Below are 22,121 nucleotides of genomic sequence, written 5' to 3' on the forward strand. Positions count from 1 at the left end.
AAGGAGCTCTGTTTGGTGAAGTTGGTGGAGATTTTCCAATAGAAAGGTAACTTTCTTTGATAATACCTTTCAACATGTTAACTGTCCTAACCAGTTACTTTATTAAAATTAAATTAATCATTCTGAGGTACTTTAATTAGATTTATGTATTTTGTATTTGCACATAACATTTATGGCAGGTTTTGTTGTTTTCAAAAGCAATTTTGTGCAACTACTTCTAATAATGATAATTATAATAAATAATAACTATTATGTATATATTTATCCCAAATGTGAAAAATATTCTTAATCAGCCTGAGGCTAACACAGTAAATACAAGGTGCATTTTCAGGTATCTTGTTTTAAATTATGTTCATGTGAATAAATTAAACCAAGGCTCATGCCAGTCTCAGAGGTGGAGATCACTGAAGGAATGTCTCTTGCCAAGGCGTTCAGCAGCCCTGCTGTGGGCTGACTGGTAAAGGGGCCACCTGTTACACAGCACATGTTGTGCCCCCCCCCTTTATTGCCACAGATGCCTCCAGTAGTACAGCCGGGGAGTATCTAGGGGTGTCCGCACACAAGCAAGGGACACATGTACTAATTAATCGGCCTGTCCATCAGCCCTCCAAGATAGTTAACTGAAGCTGGAGGCTTCCTGTCTGATTAAAGCACAACATGATTGCTTCGTTGCATGTTTATGCCAGGGGGCTCTGGATCCCAGGAGCCCCTCAGCTGAAGACAATCCCTCTCTGCAGTGCTCTCTTATTATTTTTGCCCCTCTTCAGCTGTCGGAGCTCTCCTTGATAGCAACACATATCTGAACTACCACATACCAAGGGCATGGTGGGAGACAGTCAGTGATAAATCAGTGTTGTTTCCTGGCCATTTATTATTTCAGCCAAGGATTTAATGTCAGTGATTTGTGTGGAATTCCTCAAGGCCCCTTCAGGAGTGACATTGCATCGCTGTGTCAGTTACAGTTCACATTTCACTACAATAGGAATGCATTTTCAGGAAAAAATGCTTGAAAAACTAAAAACTCCAGATAATATGACATTTCTTCTCAAATAGAAAGAACAATATGTCTGCCCAACGCTGGGAGAGAGAGACTGCAGGAAACGGGACTGGCCACAGGTTTAAAGTGGTGCCTCCTGCATATGCAGGTAATGTTAAGAAGCTTCACCTGAAAGATAATGGTCAGGGAAGTGCTCAAATCTGTCCGTAACAACACTTCTGTCATGTTGCTCTTCTGGTCCTCCTGGTATCGGTTTCTCACAGCAAGGGGCCGTTGTGCATCTAGAGTTTCTATTCTGAAAAAATTCTGTCTGTTTACATTGAATTTGTGTTAGGTGTTGGTATTGTTCTTATTGTTCCCCTTCTTTAAACAACCCTTTGTTATTGTTTAAAACATCCATGCGGGTTGCAGGGAGCTGTGTGGCACCACCATGCCAATGCAAGTCCAGGAGAGATGATTGCATGGTGAGAGTGCCCCCTGTTGGGCAGAAGTGAGGGTGCACCTCCATGATGCAAGAAGACCAAAGCATAAACAAAACCATGCTTTTTATCTCACACACTGTTTTTGCTTTATTAAGGAGAGGTTGGGAAGATTAATAAAACCTGTACCATTTTATATGCACTTCACTAATGCATATTTATATGATTATGTATTTCCCACTTGCAGCATACATTCCACAGCGAATGTACCAAGCTGGATGCACTTTTGGAAAGGACACGGCTGAATGCATGGATAAGTTTTGTGAAGCAACTCAAAAAGCAACGGAGAACAAAGAAAACCGCAGGGTGACCACTGTGTCCATTCCTAAACTGAAGCCCATTCGCTCTGACCCAGTGGTCATGTATGTTTTGGAGGAGTATCGCCAGAAGCAGGCATCTTCTTCCTGTCCAATGGGTATGTGGTTTCATCATCAATATTTGTATGTTGTCTTTGTTGTGCAGTTTACATGCTGTATGCTAATATTTCAAAAATGTACATAATTACCTAGAAAAGAGAAGCTGTACATGCAAACAAGTGGGGGGTTCAAATCCCGGGATTGGCAGAATTGTTGTACCCTTGAGCAAGGTACTTCACTTAAATTGCTCCAGTAAAAATGCCTAGCTGTATAAATGGGTACAAATGTAAGTCGCCCTGGATAAGAGCGTCTGCTAAATGACAAATAATGTAATGTATATCATTTATTAAGCAAGCAATTATGCAAACCTTTTATGTCGTGTTTGTGGATGAAACTCTCCCCTTTCGCTGTGTTGAGAGAGCAAAGACAATGATATTATGTTTATTACTTTACTGATGCCTTGAATGATTTGCAGCAATTCCCTATCTTTGTGTAGGATCTAAGAGGAGCATGCTGGAACCTCCCAAGGTTGGCTGGACGGGGTATGTTCCAAAATCCAAGGTCACTGAACTGGGTTTGGGAGTGTCCTATCACACCATGAGTGGACAATGCTTTGAAGCTTTCAACAGCTCCATCAACAAGCATCCCCGGCTGTCCTCTATACAAAAACACAAGTAAGGCCCCCCCCACACACCGCAGGTACTGGGATGCTGTTTTCGAAAGACTGCTTGCTGATAACACACACATATTGAAGTTGCTTCCCGTCTCAGGTATTTATTGCACTTCTAATTGTGTTTGTGTGTTTCAGGGACGATTTTAACGCTGTTAACACATCAGACAGACCAGGATACAGGCTCTACAGACCAGAAGGGATGATGCCAAAGTACACAGGATACATACCACGTAAGACAAAGCCCATAGGTCTTTCAAGTGTTAAAAAATTCCCTCACCATTATGAAAAGCACTTTTACCTGAAACTGTATGAAACTAAGGTCATTTCTTAGGGGGATGTGTGGGCTGGCTGGCTGGCTTCATTCAATGTGTGGATTGTAGCGCTGAAACACGTGATGTCAAGTTGTCAAGAAAGAATTTGAAGGAAAGGAAAAGAATTAGGTTAACATTTATTTTAAAGGTCAATACATTAATGACAGTGGAAAGGTCACCTAATTTGAAGGAGATTCATAAGTATTCATTCCACATCATAAATGCAATCTCATTTTCAGCAGAACTCAGAATCATTGGTCTTGGAATGATCAGAAATAAAGTGTTTTGTTTCAGGTTTTTGTTAAAACCTCCTATAGTGCAGGGACTGGTATATAAGAGGGGTATCGCCTTTTAGATTTTTTGTTCCAGTTTGTTGAAAGATATTTCAAAATTCGGAAATGCACAACTTCTTATACTGTATTGCATAGGCATCTCTTTCAACATATGTGCCAGGCCCAAGCTTACTTAATTTGAAATATGACCAGAAAAAAAACAATATGAAAAAAACAGAGAAGAAAAATACTGGCACAGCCTGTATTGAATTTTACAAAGCACGACTACACTGCCCTCTAGTGGGGATTTTGAAAATGAATTAATTCATTTTTCAATATATTTTTTAAACAATGTGTATGTGATATTTAGTATTTAATATAAGCATAATATATAAAACGTGTGCAGGTTTTGTTGTAATAAAACTCAAATAAAAAACACATCCTTCCTATAAGGATGATTATTTTGTGGAATGCAGATGTGGATTTGAAATTTCCCCACAATCCCAAGAGTTTTATGTGTGACAGGATTTGAAATATGCACTTCAAACAAAGGGCATTGACGCTGAAATGTTTGCATAGGGTTTAAAATTGTTTTTTTTTTTAACATTAACACATAGTTCAAATGTTCAGGGTATTTATTTGTGTATGTATGTCTATTGATACATTTTAATAACAGCAAACGAACAATGTAGTCTTTAAATTTTTTCTCTGCATTTGCTACATGATAATATTTGTATTGTTTGGTGAACACTACAGCTTTAAGGAGCTTCCCTCAGCATCTCACTAAATTGAATTGGAAAATGTGTTTTAAATCTAAATACAGCTAAATAGTGCCTCTTAACCCCACACAGGTTGGGGCATTTTTGGGGGAGGTGGCTCCCATGCATTTTTATAAAGATCCACACTACAAATGTTGTTGCTAAGGCAATTTTGATGGTGATTTTCCAAAAGCAGCTCTCCACTTCCACTGCCTGCTGCCACCCACATTCCCTCTCAGGCTAACGCTGTGCTGTGGAACCGCAGTCAGGTTCAATCACAGATACAATCACACGCCTGTAAGTGGGAGCTTGACACATTTCGCAATGTTTAGAGCCCTCGGCATTAACACTTATCATCTCATTTCTCTTTGTCAGCTAATCATGTTAATGACTGTAAGTTAATACAAACAAAACCTACACAGTGGTCACCTCTCGCACAAAAGCAAGCTGACCTGTGGAGTAGTTCTGTTCTCCACATTGTTTTCATTTTTCCACTGGGACGAAAACAAATTCATGGGCAGGTGTAAAATCAAATATTCCTCCTTCTTCTTCCTGTGAGATATCTCTTGCAAGGGAAACACAGGTCTGTCTGTGTGACAAGGGATGTTTTACACTGTGTCTTTCAGATAAGTGCTTTGTCTACGGGATGACCTACGGAAACATGTGCCGGGCAAATTCGGTTTGCAACCATCATGAAAAATCCTACGGAGACCATTCATCCAAAAAGCTTTCTTCTCAGTCAGAACATAATTAGCCCACCTGATGGTGTGTCGTGCAGTATGTCAAATGGAGTGCAATTAAGTATATTGTTTTACATAAATATGACATTTCTTCATACTTGTCTAAGTCTCCTTTGTTTGTGTGCTGTGCTGAGTTCTTGTTTCACCAGTGAAGCAGATGGGAAGAAATGTTTAGATTTTTGTAGAGCATTTAAGAAATCTGAATATTTTTAGGTATAGGTTCTTCTGTGACGACTTATTAAATTGTATGATGTTATGGTCCATAAAATAATATGCACTATCTTGTCATTAGTCTACCTATTGAAATCTGAATAATTTATTACATAAATAATTTGTAGAATACCAATCCATTAGGATACCCCTGCATAGCTGTACGAATGGGCAGAAACCACAGTGACAGTTAGCAATTAGCATCTAATACAGGTACAACAATTAATTTGAAAGTGATTGGCATATGGCAAAGTGTAAGTAGAGTTTTGATTTCTCCCTCATTCCTTTGTGACCTTCCTGAAAGATTGGCTACTCCTGAAGAAATCTCACATAAAAGCTCTTATGGTATCTATTTCGGCTTAAAGGTATTACGCGTTGGTCAGGCCTTCGTGAACTTTGTTTCTAAACTTTTCTCCCAATGTAATGTCTCACACAACAGAATGAGAATTTGTCATCCTTAAATTCTGCTAGGCAAATGACTGTAATTATTGGAATTAGCAGGCTATCTTGTCATTAGTCTACTTATTGAAAGCTGAAATAAAAAAATGACTGCTGTCTAAATGAGTGTTGAAGAAATGGGCAAGTTCCCCCAGACATCTAAATCAACATATAATACTATAATGTAGTTCAGCTTCAAGCTCTACAGTGGAGCAACAAGGAGATTTTTCTGATTGGTATTGTGTGGTGATGATGGTTGGCTAGGAAAGTCAACATGAATATAAATTTACTTTGTCAGCATTATGATGGAAATGGCAGCCTTTTTTTAATGCCCTATTTTACAACATTGATTATAGGGTGGGGATTCAAATAAATGAGTCCACAACAATGCCGTGCAATCAAGCCTTTATAACCAAGTGAAATGCCTGGGACAGATAAATGAATACTGAATACAAATGTGGCCTATTCAAATTAGATACATAAGTGACACATTAAGCTGAATTTTGCTGATGTGCACTATGCCTAAATGGGAAAAAAAGAAACAATCTTAACCTATAATTTAGTGCAAATTTCTGTTTTGGCAAATGCGACACTCAATCTTTCAACATTATTAAAAGTAATGTTTATCAAAACGCTTTCTTCTTTTTTCTTTTTTTTCTTTATAGCCCAGAAGAAGGAAAAGGTTCAATAATCTTAAAGAGAACTGAAGGTCAAACAAATGCACATTTCAAACAAAGAAAGTGTGTTGAAAATAATAATACATTTAAAAAGCTAACAAGATGCATACACATATATTGACACGTTGACAAAGTGTTTAAATTACAAAAAAATGATTGTATATGTATAAATGGTCTAACACATAAGATTATGTATTGCCAAAGTAAGCCTGCATGATTACAAGGACTCTACTATTAATTTTCTTTATATTTCACTGAATGGACATTTTCAGGTGTAGGCCGATGTGTTTGTATGTGTGTCTGTGTTCTTATATGTGCCTCGCTATTTGACAGAATTAAGAATTTAAATACATATACAAATGTTCACAGTAATTTATAGAAATATTAGTAATTATGCCAGTTCCTTGTGATTTTGCTCGGTATTATTTCCTGTGCAGCTCGTCTAGTGGCGCCTGTCCCTTTAAGACGGGACGCGGGAGGCACACAGGTGTGTGTCAGGTGGGCTGACCGGGAAAGAGCACAGCTGTGAGCACCTGACCTCTGACCTCTGACCTCTGACCTCTGATAGCGCTGTTGACTGTGGACATATTGTGTCTGCATACGTCAATGTTGCCCAGGTTAGTAGCAAACTTCACCAAACATCGTTTTTATCATGTTTTACTCAGACACGATGTTAACTAACATGGCCTTAGTTATATCTTCTATCGGATATGTGTTGCTGCCTGTTGTATATTTCTTCGGCTTGATCAAGGTTACTCCGTACACAAATAGTATACATATAAAGCTCACTGTAGGAGTAAAACAAATTGGTTTCATTCATTGATATAACCCTGTACATATGTAAAGTGACACGCCCATTTATACACTCACACATTCTCTGTTCTTAATAACATATATATATATATATATATATATATATATAAGGGGCAGGGGGGCAAAAAGAAACATGTACATTTCAACGAGACTTTATATACTGTTAAAGAAAACAAAAACTCGAAGTGCTTGAATGGGTTTTATTTTGAGTGCATTGGACAGTGTGTTTGCTACAGCGCTGGACACGGATTCAGGGTCTGCAGGGTGTTTTCTCGCACTGTCCCCCTGCCACAGAACTGGAACCTGAGAGAGAGAGAGAGAGAGAGAGAGAGAGAGAGAGAGAGAGAGAGAGAGATTGTGACGGGGAATTATGTTGCAACATTGCCCTCTGGTGTTCATTAGTGACATCAAACAGTCCAGATTTAGATAAAAATAAAATTCAGTTTTAGATTTCAAAATATGAATGACACAATTGTATCACTTAAAATGGCTAAAACATACATTGTGTATAGGATCTCCATTTGATTTAAGATGGATTGCGTCTCCAGATGATTGTTTTTTCAAGCAAAATAATGTCTCAAGTATCTAAGTAGTGCTCTACGTACATTTTCCTGTCTTGTCCTCTCTGGATGACTATTGATTGAGCTCCAAATTTAGGCAGCAGAGGGTTGATCAGAACATTGTTCCACAGGAACTTAACGTGTGTGATTTCCCCCACATCCACTTCAGTATCAATGAAGGCCGGATATGCTTTTCCTGGATGAAGGATTTCTCTGCAAATGGGGAAAAAAGCAGTTTCAACCACGATATGGACTGAATTATATGGCCTACTGACTCTACATAAATAACCCCCCGGTTTGAGTTGTTTGGAGGAACAATGTCTGTTTCAACTCTAAATCTGAGACCCTATTTTTCATTTCATTTAATTGTATCACAAAGAATAGGGCACAGGCATATCAGTAGCATTAAGACCCATGCAGTTTGGAGTACTGTGTAATCTGGAGGGGGTCTTACCATCCTTGGTGTAATGTCAGGCTGGGGTTATGGGCTGCTCATACCAAATCATCATAATAGTAAAAATGTAAAATTGATTTACTGATGAATAATAACTTCACTTACTTTGCAATTTCATATTGTCTTGTATTCCCCTTTGTCCCAAATATGGAAACCATTATGTAGCCTGAGACAGCACGGTCGCCCGTGATGGTTATTGTCACTTGATAGCGCCAACCTGGAATGAATGAAACTAATATGAATAATATCAATGCAACTATTGCTGTTTTTCTTTCTTTTATAATGGCTAATTTATATGTAATTCATTACATTGTTAAAATTGTGTTACTCTAGATTATGAAAGTGACACTTAATCTCAGAAAATAATTCAGCCTGAAAAGGTTTTGGTGTTTTTTGTAGTACAATAAGAGGGGTTTGGATCTTCAAATATATACAGAAGGAATGTTTTTTTAGCAGTATCCTGAAATAACCTGAGCATTACACAGAAGATAATGAACACTAACATATGATGATGTCCTTCTCTGCTTTGTCTCTGTAAATGAAGAAGCCTTGTCCGTCACGCTGACGATGCACTTGGAGAGCTTTTGCTCTTTGTTTTCAGTTTATGCCAGTAACACACTACTGCAGGTGTCAAAACCTTCCAGGATCTATGCTTGTCACACTGAAACGGCTTCTCACTGAACCAAATTAAAACATTATTTTATATGTATATAGCAGGTATAAAGCCTTTAAACCCAGCTGTGTGAAATGCTATGTGATGGTCGAATGGATCAGAGCTGTGAGGCAGAGACAACAGCACTGTCCATACATGTGGTGTTCCTGAGCTGGATTACATACGTCCAAAGGGCCTGGCATCACCGGTGTTTAGGTAGAACTTCAGCTTTTCAGCACCATTTGGAGCATAGGCCTTACTGGCATGATGACCCATCGGTGGGCAGCCCCCTGCGGGACATGGGAAGCACTTTCCCTAAATTAAAAGAGATAGAAAATGTAGCCAGGACTCTGTGGTACCTCACAATTTCACATGGTTGGATAGATGGGATTTCAGTTTGCCATGCGTACATATATAAGATGACATTCAAACTAGGGATTCCCCACAACTGTTTTGAGGGAAATATGGAGCGATACACTTAAAAACATATTTTGATACAAAAAAATGTACATTAAATGGAAGAGAAAAAAATATATCCAGAAGAAACAAATGCTTAGCCATTCTGAATGGGACCGTTTAATCGCAATGGAATTTGCTCTATGTTGGCACATTGTTATCAGATTTGTTTTCAAATATAGTGAATAAGAAAACTTATTCTGAAGCTATGCTGACAGAATATGAATCCAAGGACATCACAACATTTTTGAGCTATCTATTGATTCAGAAAAAAGCTAGAGTATTAAATTAATTTTGAGGTTATAGGAGAAGTTAATATGTTTTTTAAATAATTTGAATAAGATTTAAATTAATGGTCTTATCCTTCACAGCACTGGAATAGCAGCTTGTTCAAAAACACAGAATAGGGGAGAAGGCAATAAGAGACTGGACAACAGGCCACAGCCACCCAGTTCATCTTGAATGAGACGACCTCAAGGTAAGGGCAAGAGTGGGCGAGAGTGGGGTCTGATTGCAGAGGCCATGCAGCAAAACACAGGTATTCTGGGTAATTTGTGGAGATGTCAACAAGCATTGCATTTTATTACTTAATAAAAATCTTGTGAAGTTGCTTATTTTTCTATTTTTAGAGGAGAAAAATAAAACCACTAACTGCCTGACTAATCTATTACTGTCCACTCTATTGAACATAGTGTTGCACTGAATGAAATCCATAAATTACTATGGACACTTCAACAGTTTATCTCTCAAGCACTTTTAAGGAAAGGGGGTAGTACAGTTATCCAGCTGTCAACCAGAAATAGGAAAATAATCTCTAATTGCATGCATAAGATGGCGGCAAGTACATTGAAGATGGGCACTGTTACAAGATACTGGACATTTCTGAGTGATTAAGGGAGTGGCTGATTAACAGTTCTGTTGTAACTGAGACTGTAGACTGTCACATTCAGTGCTGAATATGATAAAAAGACCACGAAACTAGTTGTATATACAGAAATATTCTCCACGAGCACACTTACAGACTCAAACTGCTCTCCATTAGAACAGGAATATCCACTGAAGCCGCCTGGGTTTAAGATGCTATCCAAGTAGTACTTGTAAGATCTCAGATGATTGCAGGCCACAAAGTCACGGGTTCCTGGCATGGGAACAGAAAAAACAGAGGGTGAGGTCATGTGTGTGTTTTGTTTCAGTTGTGGAACTGCATGGAGAGGAAACTTTCCAAGTGCTCAGATCATTTGGCGCTCTCCTGATTATATATAGGATCAAAAGTAACAGACTCAGCTGTGCATGTTGAAAGCATGATTTGAATGCTTGTGCTTTGACCTTGTCACCTGGTCATTTGTTTCAACCATCTGTCTGTTATCACTGAATACTCATTCTAACTGGATTGTATATCCAGACAAGTATTAATGAAATTGAAACTGAAAAAAATTGACTATGCTCTTCTAGGGTTTCTTTGACTTCTCATATACGAGAGTAGAGAATAGATGTAGCACAGCATAAAAAAGCTTCTATCTGAATTTTTCTCATTGATTTAGTAGTTTAAGAATATAAAATGATAATGTTTTAAATTACAGTATTGCTCTTTGCAGAGTTCAAAAAACACAACAAACGTATGCATTATATGAGTGAATAAAGATCTCTTGCAAGATAAACAACAACAATAATGTGAACCAACCTTCCCATATCCCATCCAAATCGATTATCTGTGAAATAACATTCTTGTCACAGCCTGGCATGTGTTCTCCTCCATTGGGGTAGAAGTCAAGATGGCCCACCGCCTGAGCCATTCCCATTCCTGCCGGAAGTGAACAACAAGCGTATAGAAGATGGAAACACCCCTGTCATGTTTTATTACATAATTGCAGTGCTTTCTTTTGTTTAGACTGCTAAATTAGGTGGTTCTGAATGAGAGGAATCGCAGTGTTTGGCAGGGGTGGCGGTTATATAGTGTTAAGTTAATTCACCATTTCCCCTGAGCATTTTTAACTTGATCATCTTTGAAAAGACTTTCTGAGTTGTTTTATTTCCAAAAGGTTACTGACCATTAAGGGAAATCCTAGCGGTTGAAAATGTAAATGTTGCAAGTGGCATGGGAGCCTTCTGGTATAAACACCTCTTCAGGAGCCTTACCAACATAAGGAATCATGGGCAATGCATCTGTGTGTATGACATCCACGAAAACTGCGTCACTGGGGTCCAGCCGGACAAGGATAGGAGTACCTTGAAAGTATGGTTCTGCTGGATCAAGACCTGCAGGTTGAAATACAAATTAATACAAATAATTGGCACTGGCACTGAAAATATTATCTCTTTAACTATACTTGTTTACTCTACACAAGACATCTCCACAATGTTGAGAACTTACCAGTAATTCTACCCAGGCCCTTGATTCTGCGACCTACTTCCCCGGCAGAGTGTGCCCCGAGACTATGGCCAATTACATGAAAGTCTGCGGGTTTCTGTCCGTAGATGCTCTGTTTAAAAATTGAGAAATGATATCATTAAAATACATATCAATGCCCTTCAAAAAAATGAACACTTGATGTGATTTCTGTGGGAATGTTCCATGCTGAACACAGGCTGTTCTTATCTGAGCAGTACTTTCTTTCCTTGTGTCAATATATCTTTTGCTTTCCGAATTGTCTCTCACATCCAAAGTCGATGGCTAAAGGTTCGTATTTGTCCTAAAAAACGCTCTTGTATGCCATTCATAAAGTGTACGTATATGAACCATATACTGATGTCTTGCAGCAGGTAAAATGTGCACAGGACAGCAATGGGTGCCTAAGTTTTCCCTTTATTTCAACACTGGTGGCAACATGCTCTTTAATAATGACTAATAGGACAAATGACTGCTAATCTGACATCCATACTGACCTGGAAGCTTTCAATCATGTCAGCCATCTGGGCCCCAATGATTCGGATGTTCTGAGCACTCTGAGTGTACAGGGTTCTGCCTCCTCTCTTCCAGTCCACACAGATGCAATTTATATCCTCAATTTTCAGCATTAGCTATAAACACAATAACAGATGGGTAAACTGCTATAGATCTATGACATTGCATACATAAGATAATTTTTGAAGGCCTTATGTGGTGACTGACTTTAACAAACTCATACTGTTTTTAATACATTGAATCTGTTATTCTTTACTTTGGGTTATTTTGCTGTCTGGTTATTGAGTTGTTTGTGCTCAGATGTAGCGTGGTCAACCTCTTGGCCAGGTTATCATTAGAAATTATTTTATTTAGCACAAATGATTAAATTAATGTACTGATTGTCATTTGCGAACTTTAAAATAACAGTTCATCAACCTACTTTACACATGTCCAATAGCCAGTTTTCGTCTCCTTTGTCAATAAATCCGTGGGTGATGATACGAGTTGTCTTGTTTCCCTTATAGTTTGATGCCAGGAAGGTGTCTACATTATTCCATGTAAGTTCCTGCACAAAGGAAGGGTAGCACCCAATTAGTCCACAGGTTCATGTCTTGAACTCTCTTTGCAGTGGAATTATTTCTCTGGTGTTTTATATTGTAACAACCCAAATACAAAACAAAAGAGCATGAAATAAAAGATCACATTTTGAGGTCTCTGTGCAGTGAATAGGAATTGCAGCCAGATCCTCCTGCTCTGCCCTGGAGGCTCTTAGGGTTTAGACCACACATAATAAACTATAATAGATAGTTTGGCCCTATCAGGTTGTGTTCTGTCTGCTTGCCTGGTAGTTGTTTGGGTTCTTTCTGGTGAAGAGCAAAAATTTAGTGCCAATCTTGTCCGGACTCCACGGCAACTTTGCAATGGGCCTCTCTGCGCTCCCAGCCCAGGGAATGTCATCGGAGAAGCAGCCTATTCGGTCATAGCACACTTCGCCCGCTGTGAGAATAAAGTAATGGTTGAGCCAGCTGAATAGAACCCAGACTTGTTAAAAACTTTGTCAATCTATTAATCAAACAGCTTGCTCTTGAAGCATGTGGAAGCAGAACTGATTGCAAAGGTTTATCAGGTCTATTTATAATTTTTCAAATAATAATTTAAATCCCAAAAGATACACACGTATGTCATCAAGTTGTTTTGATAGGTTTGTGTGTGTGTAAGCTAAGTATGGTGCACTTCACTTTTGATGTTTGGTTTTAAAGTATAAAAGTATAAACCTATTCATGACTTACAGAATACAGTGCCAAAAAAGAAAACGCCAGCAACCCAGGCTCGAAACATCTGAAACAAAATCATTATAATTAGCATCAGGAAGTTTAGTCTATCTGAAAAGTACGCATTTAAAGGTTTTCCTTACCTTGAATTCTGCCGTCTGAAAAACAGATTCACTTTCATTTATATAGTGTTCACTTATAAGTCACATGCAAGCTATTATTTATAGCTGGGAAGGAAGCAGGTGATGCACAGCTATGAGGTGATAAGGAAGATGTAGAACAACACCTGCACAGGTGTTTGATCTGCTTGTCCACTGTTTGCAGTGCTAGTGCTAAGTGCTGCTGGGATGCAAGCAAGGAGTTGGTGTTTACTGGTGCAGTGTGAGGAGGCACTGGGAGGAGGGCCAGGAGGAGCGGTCCTGGTGTTAGGCAGCTAGTTCCACTAAAGAGGGGAAGCACAGATGCATGGTTGGAAAATGAGCTCCTCCAGGATCCTCTGTCCCGTCGTGTGTAGGTTGCACTATTGAACTGTGAACTTGGTCTTCTGATACATGGAGAGAAAGCAGCAACACCTCAGGAGTTCCACATTTTCTTGGTATGTTCATATGATGGAATGATGACAATAATATCCGATCCCTTTTCCAAGCAACCAGGTGGTTTCAAATACATGATGCCGTCTCACATATGCCAAACATTCTGGAAAAAATACTGCTGTTATTATCAACATGGTATAAGCAACCATCTTTCAGCCTTGGGACCGAGCTGTGTTGCATCACAACCGTACATGTTATATTTGCACAGGTTATGTAAGAATTTCTAGACCCGAAGCTTCAGGATTTACCTGTTTAATCATTAACTACTACAAAAGTTTTTTTTTAAACAATATTATTATCCTGTGTCCTAGAGGTAAGTTCAGTTTTAGGTCACTGAGTCACAAATTACCAGTTTTGAGACACTTCCTGCTCAACAGGTTGTCTCCGACATGCACTGAGATGCAGTTAGAGAGGAACATCGCATTCATTTCAACTGTCAGCTTTCCACAACCATCCTTGAATGTTTCCTGCTTTGTGTGGCTCAGAGCGCTGAGTGAATGGATAATAATCTCTTTGAAATCACCTTCCATTCCCTCGAAAATGTAATGAAACTATCTAATGAACACAAATCAAATGTGTTTTTCTAAATATTTGAATGAAGTGAAGCCCCTTATTCCTCAGTTGTAGATGCAAGCACTAGTGTACCCGACTAAACCCGATGCTCTAACTTGGTCCAAATGACAGTGATGCAGTATTTGTCAAATCACTGTAGGTTGCATGACATGCTATATTATAGTTTTTTAAAACTAATTCTAAAAAAATGGCAGGCTTTCAGACAGAAATGATTAGCCAGTTCCTGCTGCATTACAATGTAATTTAAGTTGTAATTCGTTTAACTAATTGTTAGATGAAATAAGAAACAAACTACACAAGTATTGTTCGCATAAAATGTGATTTTTAATTATTCAATTTACAATATTTTTCAAACTATTCACAGTGTACAATATCAGTTACACTTATAATTTCTGCTAATGTACAGCCAAGAAACTATAGAAAATAATACCTTTAATAGTCTCTCTATCAGCGTTTCCCTCCCCCTTTGTAATTTAATTGAACATTGAACAATTATATTTTTGGAATATTCTTGAAAAGGACTTAACATAAGGCCACATGACAATCCTTTATCTGCGAAGGTCTATTTCTGTATATAACTTGATAACCTAAATTTTTACAGTTATCTTTCCGATGCTTCTTAAAAATAGTTTAGCCCTCAACAAAAGTATATTTTACAGATTTGCATTTGTGTTTTAATCACTTCACTGAGATTTCCAGATTAAGGGAGCAGTTAAGAGAATGAAAATAAACTAACTTTGTTTGAGGGAATTATTTTTAAAATAACCCCATTAGTATAATCCCTGTACCATCTAAAACAATACTGATCCAATCCTGAAAAAATATGAGATTTAACAGACACTATCCCACCATCACAGTGTATTTTAACCAACAGTCTGAAGTCAGATTCAAACAGTGGTGTGAAAATATTCCAAAAGGGGCCTCTTGTCTTTTTGGGGACAAAAGAAAAGATACATACAAGAGATGGGTATCTGAATGTAGGAATCCTCCTCCCATTCCCAGATTTATTTTTAATAATTTACAGATGTAGTATTTGGTTTGCTTAGGCATAGCTCTGCCTATGATCTATTGTCATATGTGTATTTGTTCCATGCCATTTCTGTTTGGTCTCCCAAAGCTTTTATTGTGACAGGTCTCGGTACGTGTATGCAGACTCTTTAGTGTTGAGCTTTCCTAGTCTCTGCTTACTTACTTTTCTTACAAGCCCCTGTACTGTGTATGATATTTGCCTGATGGTTAACTCTGATGTAGCGCAGTCATGTGCGTGTGGACTTTGGGGCAAGGGAAATTGCGTGCAAGATGGAGCAGGCAGCGGGCTGGGATAGGAAGGAAAGCCCGTTTGTACTTCGTCTGCGGGTTTACTGCTGGAATGTTAATCCCACTAATGTATCACAGTTGGAGTAAAAAAACTACAGTCTCGATTGGACCTTGGGGCAACAACATTATCTAAACATGAGTGACACTGATTTTTTTTATAGGGTTTTGTTCTTTTTTTGGGGGGTGAGGAAAATAATGAGCAGGAACTGTAATTATGGGATTTAAATGTACGGGACAGGCTTGGCAAGTTTCTAGTTTTGTTCATTAAAAGAGGCAGATCTCTCCAATCTTGCATTATGAGGTAAAACCAAGTGCTACAGTTAATTTGCAGTATTGGTTCATACTTTATGGAAAAACAGAAATTGATGAAGATTATCAGTTAAGATCAGTTATCTTAATATTCAAAATATTATTATCCAAACGTGAATAATAGTCTTCTACAGAAATAATTGTATTTGCATTACAGTATATACACTGTCATTGTGTAAGCTTGTGTTTCTTGTACAGTTGTGAGTCTACACGAAAAAAAACAGCTAAGGACAATAATGATTTACTTTGATATGTAATAGTTACATTGTTTATATATACATAATTATATTTTCAACACAAGATAAGTGACCAAGTTGAAGAAAGTGAATCATTTAGCAGACGCTTAACTACTTACAGGTACTAAGGGCAGAACAATGCATCAAAAGCTGCTGCTGCAGAATCGCTTACAGGAAGACCTTGGTTTTATGTCTCGTCCCAAGGACAATGGCAGTACAGGCAGGTTAAGTAACTGGCTCAGGTTAACACAGAGTGAGTCAGCAGCCAAGATGGTGCTTGAACTGCAGACCTTCTGGTAGCAAGCCCACCATCCATGTCCACTGCGCCACCTTGACTCAGACACCACTAAAAAAGAAGATACAGGAGTTTCACACCTGCCCTCCACCACATCATCAGGATTGGCAAAGCGACACATAGGAATGTTCTTAAATGCTGTTTTTTTTAACTTCTCTCTATCCCCAGAGAATGGCTTGAATTAGACAAAGGATCGTATAAGAAGCAAGGGTGCATTAAAAGTATCTGGAGAGACAAAATTCCATCACAAATTTTCTTTTGTTTAGTTTAAAGAATCCAAGGAAGTGACAGCCACTATTTACAAGATAAGATAATAAGCACATACAAATGTGTGTTTACTATTTTTGATGGGCTCAAGGCCTGTTCATGTAGCAACAAAGGAAGTGCCATCCACTCTTTACATATTGTAAATATATCTGACATTCTTGCCAGAATAAAGGGTAGAAGGAGGAATGACAACAAGTAAAATGTCAACAATGGCATTTTGTAATGATGTGTCACTTACTTTAATACTCTTTGTGTGTTACAGCTGATCGTTTTTCAAGTTCATACTTTATACATTTAATTTGAGATAGTAGGAGACCTACCAAAGCTTCAAAACATCTTTTGTATCATCAGTGGAAAAGGAGTCAAATTTAAATAACAAGGAATGCTGGCTAATAATAAATAAAAACATGGCATCCCTGTTTTATTTCTGCTCTTGTGTCAGTATCAGTCTTCAGATTAAGCACAAAGCTGTGGCACACATTTAAAATTAGGCTATTGTAAAATGAAGAAAATCTACTGTATTTCGCCACAGGAGGGCAGAGTTATACCTCTTTAATGACACACATCCCACCAGAAGTACTGCCTTTCAAGGCACGTCAAGGCATAAGTATCAAATAAAGAATGAATTAATAATTCTGTGCCCTGAAGTGAACCACTTTCTATTGTACATAATAAATGTTTTTTAATGTACAAAGCAGTGGCACATTTGATGGGATTTGGATCTATTATACCCATGCATTGAGAAGGAGAACCAATTTGTATGCTTTAATCTTGGGGGGGTGATCTTGCATCATATCATGGTCACCACCTGCTAAAATTGTCAAATGTAGAATCTTGTTTACAGGGTTATCATTATGTAGTGCCGTGGAGTATCTGAAGGCAATGAGAGGGAAAATGCAAAGCCATATTCAGAGAGAGTGCTTTATTGAGTATTCTGATATTTTATGAAAAGATTTGGGTAGGATTACCTATGCATATGACTCAGTTTACCAGCCACATAGTTCACCTTTTTTCGGGTAACGGTGCGAGTTAGTACTGTCAATCCTGCATCAGCTCTACAGCACAGCACATAACCAGTTCAAACAAGAATAGAAGCTAGAACTGAACTTAATAAAAATAAATTTGGAAATAAACTAATGTTTAAGAGATTAAAGAAGAAAAAAAAACAACTATCTACTCTTCAGTTTCAGAAAGTCATATTTTCCCAGTCTCAGAAAGAAACCAATCAGGTTAAATTCCTCATTAAATTTATTGAAGGCTTGACAGTCAGGTATTAGCTCACGATACAAGCAATATATTAAAACTCCACACCGAGCGCTTTCTTTTGATTAATATGTATTGATAATAAGCCCTGAAAGTCTTTCCTTCATGCTCTTTAATCTAAGATCTTCGAACTTATTTCAACATTTATTTTATATTTGTTTTTTTTATACTCTGCAGTTCAATTTGTGCACCTCACCCCCACCCAACTCTCTCTCTCATCGCCTGCTTACACACAACAAATTACTACCAGTATGCAGTACACACGTACAAATCATTTAGAGTTCTGTTAAATACATGCATATTACTGGTGATAGGAGGCTATTCAGACCATGTCCTGCTTGTAGTACTTAGCACTTTGATGATCCAAAAGACCCTCTCAAAGCTCTTCTTAGATGCTGTGACCTAGAATGCACAGCAAGTTTTCACCAAGCATTCAACAGCCCTTTCAGTGAAGCATACTGAGCCGATTCTCTAAAGCCCCCTGCTCCCCGTGTTAAATGTGTAAAATATTTATAATATTTTAGTGGTATATTTTTTAAAAGTATCAAATGTTGATTAGACAAGGTTTTATCTTGCAATGTTGTCACTTTTATTAAATTGATATAATAATTGCGTTCTTGAACATTTCTCATGGTTTATTAAAACCTTTCAGCTGTCCTTTCTCTTCTTACACAAATTTCTTCAGCTGTACATATACATCATTGTCTACATTTCCATTAATGGACTTTGTCCGTTCATATTGACTAGGTGCATGTATGGATTTCTCATACTATTAAGACTAAAGACACAAGAATATTATTAGCATACAGCAGTTAATAAATCTCTCATTTATGTAGGTCTTATAAACCCATTCCAGAGGTGTTACAAATCATCAATGTTATGCTGTATTGTGTCTGTACTGTAAAAAACCCATTGTACTTATTCTGTAGCTGTTTAATTTTTTATTCTTAATAAAACTTAATATAATGATCAGTTTCACAGTTACATTCAGGACATTTTCGTAGTTAAATTATTGAAAGAATTAAGTCTTCATCACATACAATTTAATAATATATAAACAAAAATCATACAACACTTAAAATATATAATTTTAAGAGTGGTATCATTTTTGTTTATATATAAAATTGGATGTGATGAAGACTTAATTCTTCCAGCTGGAAAATGGGATTGGACAGTAGAACACCCTATTTGTCAAAAGTTGACAACTGGTATTGCAGTTCACATGTTAGTTTGAGAGTTCGGTAAACATGTTCATAGTTGCCCACTGTTCAAGTTAAAAGAATACTAGACTGTGTAAACTGAACACAGAATTCCTGGTGATGTTGTACCTTATATTCCATGTATTTGTACCTTGTATTTCACGTAATTAAGAATGCTAGGTGAGTGATGGAGGATTCGTCCATATGAAATCATGTTTTCAAATTAAATAAAAATGCCGCCATAACATTTCAGTTTATCATTATCTAGTGCTGTGGGCCACATGCTAGGTGTTTTCCAATATCTCTGATCAAATATGAATATTTGTGGGTTTACATGTAGAGGTACACGTGGAAAAACATTTTGTTGCTACATTTCAGAATGGATCTGCAAGCTATTCTCAAAGATTGACAGATACAAAGTCCTTCAGACATATGTGGATTTGGATGTTTGCTAGGGATTACCCAAGTGTTTAAATAAGGTGGGTAAAATGTTAGCCCAATGGTACAATAGGTAATGTTGGGCGCTAGTATCTGTCAGAAGTGTTTAGAAACTCTTTCATTGATCTTCTTAAGGTACATGTTGGGTTGAGCCTTTTCACAAGTTGGTGTTAGATAAGTAATCACAACAGAGTAAATATTTACAGTGAGAAAGAGAGAAACAAGCCTGGTCCTCTCATTATAAAACATTAATCTCACAGTGAAGTTATCTATTGACATTTGACATTGTCAAAGTCTAATTCAAGTAATATACAGCAGCCGTCATGAGCAGCTTATGAAAGAGTCCTGTTCAGCCCGCCTTTACATTTGTCACCTCAGAAGAGAAATGTAGACAACAACGGTAGTCTTCTAAAGTGGATGGTAGAACCCATATACTTAGTTATCTTCAAAATTTCTGTTATTAATATGTTTTTAAAATCTTTCTACCTTTTTAACATTATCAGTAACTGCCACCTTTTTTTCTTAATTATAAAATATGATTCTACGGTTTGCCAAAGAAAAGGCAAACATCCTCTCTACATCCCATCACAAACAAAATGCTAAGCAGACCTGAGATATGAAGTTCAGAATCCACAGTTCTCATTCTTTTCATTAAAAAAAATTGTAAAAGTATAAAGTATTGGAAGGGAGAATGACAGAGGTTGAAATAAAAAACAAATCTAGCCCCTTTATTTAAAATTCAAAGTTTCCTGCACTGCTGTTTCACTCCATAAATATCAATGACAAAAAGGCCTGTGCTTGCATGGATCTAACTATGTAAACTGAAATGAATCTCAGGGTTTTTGTATTGGTTTTGTTTCTCAAAAGTATTGCATGGTAACAGAAGCTTCAAGAGTTACAACATCTGAATGACTAGGACATGTATTACAGTGCACTTATGATGAAATACATAATTATTATTTACTTTCTAAGGCCTTCATATGACAATTTCCACTCTAGTGTATAGGTGCGTTAAGATTCTAATTCAAACTGATAAAGAAAGAGTGTCAATTATAAGCTATCAACCTCCTTTCTGTGCACAGATTAAGGATAGCTGGTTAGACTTTGTTGAAATTAAAATCATTTAGGATTTCAAGGCATTGTCAAGAAATTTGCAGATGTGTGAACAAATTCACAAGTTGTTCCATAATGGTAGTTTTGTGTTCTTTATTTGCATGTTTCTTTGTTCCTCATCTGAGCAGATTTCCTGTATAGAGTGATGCTATGGTCCACTATGTACATTGTTGAATGATTATACGGAGGAATTGTACAGACATTTAGATTTTATTATTTTTTTCATTTTGTAGTATAAGTTTCAGTCCCGTCGGTGTGGTTTTGTTCATGTCCTTCTGCATTAATCCCATAAAGTGTTTCCTGAAAAACATACTGAAGTAATGGATGTTACACTGGTCGTTTTATCATGTGTTATTGTAATTGCGATAAATTTAATCCTGTCTTCCCTGAAAAATGTACACAGTATTTTAGATAAGGAGCAAATGATTTTCAACACGTGTGAATAACCAGATCCTGGCATTTTGGTCGACAATTTTTACTTTGTTACCATATACACCCATGTAGACATAGACACCAACAAATCCCACCCATAGCATTGGGTACGCCTAATCCTACTTTTCATTTTGGAGCCACCCCAATTGTCCTGTTCACCTAGACTACGGTGGATTCTTACTAATCTAGATTCTGACATATGGGGAAGATGTACACACAAGATGGAGTATATTTTTTCTGTAAAAATGTATTGGAGATTAAAGTAATTAGTTTACAAGACCAACAGTGGACTTATGTCATCACATCTGGTGAGAACACTTGGCATAAAGATGTCTTGGCTAATTATGAAGAAGTAAATTAAAGGATTTTCTTTTGTACTTAGTGACTGTGTCTCAATATAAAAAAAAATGTAATTGTCTCTGTGAGACTTTTGTATTTGATTTAATGACGCAGGTTACGCCCTGCAGAGATCCAGCATTAGGAAATGTTATAATTACTGTCATTTCTTTATCACTGAGTGGGATGGCAGGAGTTTCAAAACAAGGGCTGAAATATGACTAGTTCTTCACAGATCAAGACAAAGAAAATGCAAATCAATCTTTTTTATAATTAATTATTAGTCAGACAGCAACCACTGAAACAAAACAAAGAAAACACTGGAAATTTAGATATTGACATCACTGCATATAACGCAATTCTGGATTTTGTGCAACTTTCAGGTGCTATTGACATAGACTGACATGGATTTTGATGTACTTCTCTTCATCATACTGGCAAAACATTGATGGGAAGCACTACCATAGTACCTCAGGTGACTGAAAGTGATCATGGAAGCCATGTTGAACCAGCCCTTTTCATGTACTGTTCGACTACAGGAATTGTGCAGGCCAGGGGGTGGGGGTGGAGCCCTCTACACTGTCCAGTGAAATCCTAGGAGAATGTCTACCCCTACCCTGTGATTTAATACACAACACTATTGAATGATTTGTATTTGTTCTATTTTGACTACCATGAACAAGCCTTCAAAGTAAACCATTATTCAGCTTTGGAAGAGTAATGGGCATTGTGCTCAGAGTTGGGGGGAC

General features: G+C 37.5%; 1 protein-coding gene across 1 annotated transcript; it reads right to left on the reverse strand.

The window, feature by feature from the left end:
- Window positions 1–6,910: 6,910 nt before the first annotated feature.
- LOC136716117 (pancreatic triacylglycerol lipase) lies at window positions 6,911–13,217 on the reverse strand. Its single transcript, XM_066693608.1, has 13 exons — window positions 13,145–13,217; window positions 13,020–13,068; window positions 12,572–12,726; window positions 12,170–12,295; window positions 11,730–11,864; window positions 11,218–11,326; window positions 10,983–11,102; window positions 10,528–10,647; window positions 9,866–9,984; window positions 8,576–8,705; window positions 7,844–7,955; window positions 7,330–7,497; window positions 6,911–7,027 (listed from the first exon to the last, which is right to left on the reverse strand). Exons 2-13 carry the CDS (start codon window positions 13,066–13,068, stop codon window positions 6,955–6,957), a joined length of 1,416 nt encoding a protein of 471 aa, XP_066549705.1. The 5' UTR covers window positions 13,145–13,217; the 3' UTR covers window positions 6,911–6,954.
- Between the last annotated feature and the right edge of the window lie 8,904 nt (window positions 13,218–22,121).

Source organism: Amia ocellicauda, chromosome 20, assembly GCF_036373705.1.
Source record: "Amia ocellicauda isolate fAmiCal2 chromosome 20, fAmiCal2.hap1, whole genome shotgun sequence".
In the NCBI taxonomy this organism is placed as follows: Eukaryota; Metazoa; Chordata; class Actinopteri; order Amiiformes; family Amiidae; genus Amia; species Amia ocellicauda.